This window comes from Sinocyclocheilus rhinocerous, unplaced genomic scaffold, assembly GCF_001515625.1.
Source record: "Sinocyclocheilus rhinocerous isolate Xijiao unplaced genomic scaffold, SAMN03320098_v1.1 scaffold114, whole genome shotgun sequence".
NCBI classification, from domain to species: Eukaryota; Metazoa; Chordata; class Actinopteri; order Cypriniformes; family Cyprinidae; genus Sinocyclocheilus; species Sinocyclocheilus rhinocerous.
The window spans coordinates 389,810-393,969 of NW_015646344.1; the positions used below are offsets into that span (position 1 = coordinate 389,810).

The 4,160-nt window shown below is 39.6% G+C and overlaps 1 protein-coding gene across 2 annotated transcripts in view; it reads left to right on the top strand.

The window, feature by feature from the left end:
- Nucleotides 1-1,403: 1,403 nt before the first annotated feature.
- Nucleotides 1,404-4,160, top strand: part of LOC107707294 (uncharacterized) — a 4,293-nt gene continuing 1,536 nt past the window's right edge. Inside the window, exons 1-6 of one of the 2 annotated variants that reach the window (XM_016511281.1) lie at nucleotides 1,404-1,630; nucleotides 2,355-2,453; nucleotides 2,527-2,613; nucleotides 3,418-3,495; nucleotides 3,579-3,649; nucleotides 3,729-3,900. In XM_016511281.1, the coding sequence (XP_016366767.1) occupies nucleotides 2,382-2,453; nucleotides 2,527-2,613; nucleotides 3,418-3,495; nucleotides 3,579-3,649; nucleotides 3,729-3,900 (480 nt within the window). In that variant the 5' untranslated portion in view covers nucleotides 1,404-1,630; nucleotides 2,355-2,381. Of the gene's footprint in view, nucleotides 2,454-2,526; nucleotides 2,614-3,417; nucleotides 3,496-3,578; nucleotides 3,650-3,728; nucleotides 3,901-4,160 lie in introns of both variants that reach the window. The other variant, XM_016511280.1, reaches the window with a different exon arrangement.

The window sequence follows — 4,160 nt, forward strand, 5'->3', positions numbered from 1 at the left end:
CGCACGCACGCACACACACACACACACAGACATACACGATGCGCAAAACTCCGCATTTGAACAGTCAATAGCAAATACTTAAACTAATAACAAAACATACTTACAGTAGCTGATTCAGAAGCGCCAGATTGTCATAGCAAAGTCAGAATTACCTCCTCTCCTAGGTTCACGAAACGGTCGTCCATAGAATGCATTGCTGTTCTGTTGTAAGTTATCTTAAAGATTCCTAAATGCATCTACTTTCTGAAGGCCAAATAAAGTGCTTTTGCTTTCGCACTGAAACACACAGCGTCTCCCTGACATGGCTGTTTCAACACTAACTGCGGTTACTGAAACCATGCCTTCTTTCTTTGCGTGCACATTTGGGCGGCATTATGCTAATATTTCCACATAGTGAGGTAGATATGTGGGGGCGTGTTAGAACGAGCCGTTTTAGGGGGGCGTGGCAGAGTCTTAACTTTGATAAAGAATATCTCTTTGGTTTTGAGACTTTAGTCTTTGCAACTTCAGGGATCTTATCTATGCACAATCAGCTTGTAACACTCCAAAGAGAAAGGACCCCTTTATGACCCCTTTAACATTTTGGTAATGTAATATAATTACAAATTTTTTTTTCTCAGTAACTGTAACAGATTAAAGTTACATTTATTTTGTAATTAAATTACGCAATTCCGTTACATGAAAAGTTACTCCCCAACACTGCTTATAATTCAAGGTTATTTTATTTATTTTTGCTCTGAGAGTCACTTCATGAGCGTTTTTTATTTATTTTTATTTTTTATTATGCTTTAAACTACATATACAAAACAATACAAAGCCAGGGTAACAAAGGATAAAAGAAAGAAAAAAAGGAAAGAAAAAAAAAACTAAACAAAAAAAATATATATATATACACTCAGAGACATGCATGACCTTTACATTACTCAAAGATTTTGAAGATAGAACACAAACTGACAGTTTTAATTGCCTTTCTATTAGTACTATGTTGAATAGTACACAAGTAATTTTCCAACTCTTTAAAAAACAATGTAAAACAGGGTTTTTTGTTAGAACATTTACACTTATGAATGTGAAACTTAATCAACAAAATAAATAGACTAATAACAAAAACTTCGTTATTTACATTATCATAATTAAAATATCCAAAAACTACATTTTCGAAATGCAAATTGAAATGAAAGAGTACCTTTTCTTTGATATACATAGAGACATCATACCATAACTTTTTAACATAACTACAGTGCCAGAAGATGCTGTGGGGTAGGCCTACAGTTTCCAAATGCAAAGAGCAAAGAGAGCAATTGACATCAATGTCCTTCTTAAACTTACTGAGAACATGTTTGACAGGATAGAATTGATGAAATATGATGGAAGCTGTCATCTTCACGGCAACATTCGATTGGTCCTTCGGAACCCGTACGTCATCTGCGCCACCCCCCACCACGGGGGCTTATTATTCCACGAGCGACTGACACCGAAACTACAATGTCAAACATTTTCGGGGCACCGAGCGCTCCCGTGTTCGGGAAGGACCCGTCCTGATTTCTTAGCATACGCGCAAAACCTACGGGCAATCAAATGATATTTCTGGAAGCTGAAGATTGAGATGATGTATCATCTTTCAGACAAGGTAAGTCAGGGGTGTCCGCTTTAAGAAGTTCGCACACGGTTTTGTTGCGCTGATAACGAACGATCTGTGCCATTTGCGCGTGCTTATTCCACACGCAACTCTTAGTTTTGCTGTTTGTTTCGCGTGTTTACAATGCCTTTAAATGACTGACAGCACCCTTATGTTTCAGCTAATCGGACGTGTTGCGAAATTGAAATAAAGTGTTCGCGAAAGACGAAAAAAATACGTGCGAAATATCTGCGCGCTTCGAAGGAATAAAATACGTGCGCCTTTATTACGCAATGAGCGCGCGGGGCCAGATGCGCGTGGGATTGAGCTGAAATCATCAACGCTTGCTTTTCCTTGTAAAAGATGCTTAGAATAGAAATAGAACTGTAGATTGCGCCGAGTACAAACGCGCATTTCTAAACCAGGGTTTCGGTTTCAGACAGCTGCACAATTCTCCAAAGTGATGGTGCAACCACTTCAAAACACTTGTCACGCTCATCACTGTCAGTGCAGTGCTTCACAATTGGATTTGCATTAGAACCAATATATCCACTGGACATACAAATCCAAACGTTTATAAATCCATTATAATGCGTTTAGATGCATTCTTGTTATTTGCGTTCAGCATGATGTCCCTCTGCTGGAGAGCACACTGGCGCTCTGTATGTGCTGTAAGTTCGAGTGGAAGCGGTTCTGTTGGTGCAGCGTTTCTTTATTTATCCCTCACCTCGTGTAGGTGGAAGTGTGAGTGAGTCAGAGAGAGATGGAGGTGATTAGAAGAAAAGACTCCGACTCAAACGGCCTGCTCTCAGACAACTCGGAGAATGGCTGTGAGGTATGAACCTCATCATTGGAAAGGTATGAGTGTCACTATTGGACCTGCACATGTTCAATTTCTCTTTCTCTAGGACTTGGGGGCTTGTGGGCAGACGACTGGAGTGTGTTTGTGTGAAAATATCCCCTTTACCACCTTCTGTGATCAGCACCCACAGGAGGTGAGTGTTTTCATATACATGCATTTGACAGTATTCAAAATTTGGGGTCAGTAAGATTTTTTTTTTTTTTTAAAGAAATTAAGGATGCATTAAATTGATCAAAAGTGACAGTAAAGTAATTTATAATGTTACAAATGATTTATATTTCAAACAAGTGCTGTTCTTTTGAACTCTATTCTTCAAAGAATCCTGAAAAATAAAATGTATCACGGTTTCAACAAAAATATGAAGCCGCTCAACTGTTTTCAGCATTGATAATAATGAGAGATGTTTGTTGAGCAGCAAATCAGCATATTAGAATGATTTCTGAAGATCATGTGACACTGAATACTGGAGTAATGATGCTGAAAATTCAGCTTTAATCACAGAAATAAATTAAATTTTTACAATATATTCACATAGAAAATGGTTATTTTAAATTGTAAAAATATTTCACAATTTTCCTGTTTTTACTGCATTTTTATTCAAATAAATGCAGCCTTGGTGAGCAGAAGAGACTTCTTTCTAACATAAAAAAACAAAAACAAAAAAACAACAACCTGACCCCAAACTTCTGAACTATATATAATTTAAATAATAAATAACAATAAAAATAATAATAAATATCCAACATTTTTGTCTCTATATGTGGCTCCAGTCTTTCCTCAGTGTAAATTTATGGGATTTTTGACCTACTGTATTTTATCATCTGTTTTGTCTTTGCCTACGCAAGCGCTACAGATAAATCAAAGTAAATGGTTTAAATGAAAGGGTCGTGTCGTGCAGTTTGGGAATCCGTCTCATTGTCTCGTTGTCTGTCATCAGGACTCCAGTGTGAAGTGTGTCCAGTGCGGTAAGAACAGACCCATGATCACCAGATACTCAGAGGGTTACGGCACAGAGGTGGGCGCAGCGTCTGCACGTCTGAATGTATAAGCGCAAGCGCGTGTGTGTGTGTGTGTTTATACGTGTGACTCATGTTTCAGGAGGAGTGTGTGCAGCCTCATCTTCAGGGAGACAGCGACGCAGACGCAGACATCGAGGACACGGACAGCAGGTGTGTGATTGACACACGCACGCATGCGCTACACCTCGTCCACGTCTTCAGCTCGCTTTCTGCTTTGTGATTCGTTCAGGCTCCAGATTGTGGGTTCCCTCCAGCGAATCAGCTCCCGGAAGAGAAAGCGTCAGCGAATCACACGGCAGGACACAACGGAGAGCGAAGACGATGGTGGGCGGAGCCACAGGACGCACCGCTGGAGTCTACGACTCAGTCCTCATCGCGCGCATAACAGGACCATACTGGAGGTGAGCGACGTTCAACAACAGTGCTGAAGGGTTTCCGCGGGGTCTTAAAAAGTCTTACATTTAGTTGTATCAAATTTAAGGCCTTAAAAAGTCTTCAATTGTACAAGAAAGTCTTAATTAAGATTTCAAGAGGTCTTAAATTTCGGGACGGAAAGACCAGAATTGCGATATGGCTGAATGTGACGATTAAACTTCAAATGGCTAACGTTATGATTTCATTGAATAAACACAAGCGCTGCACGTTCAAAGTCCGGTGCTGC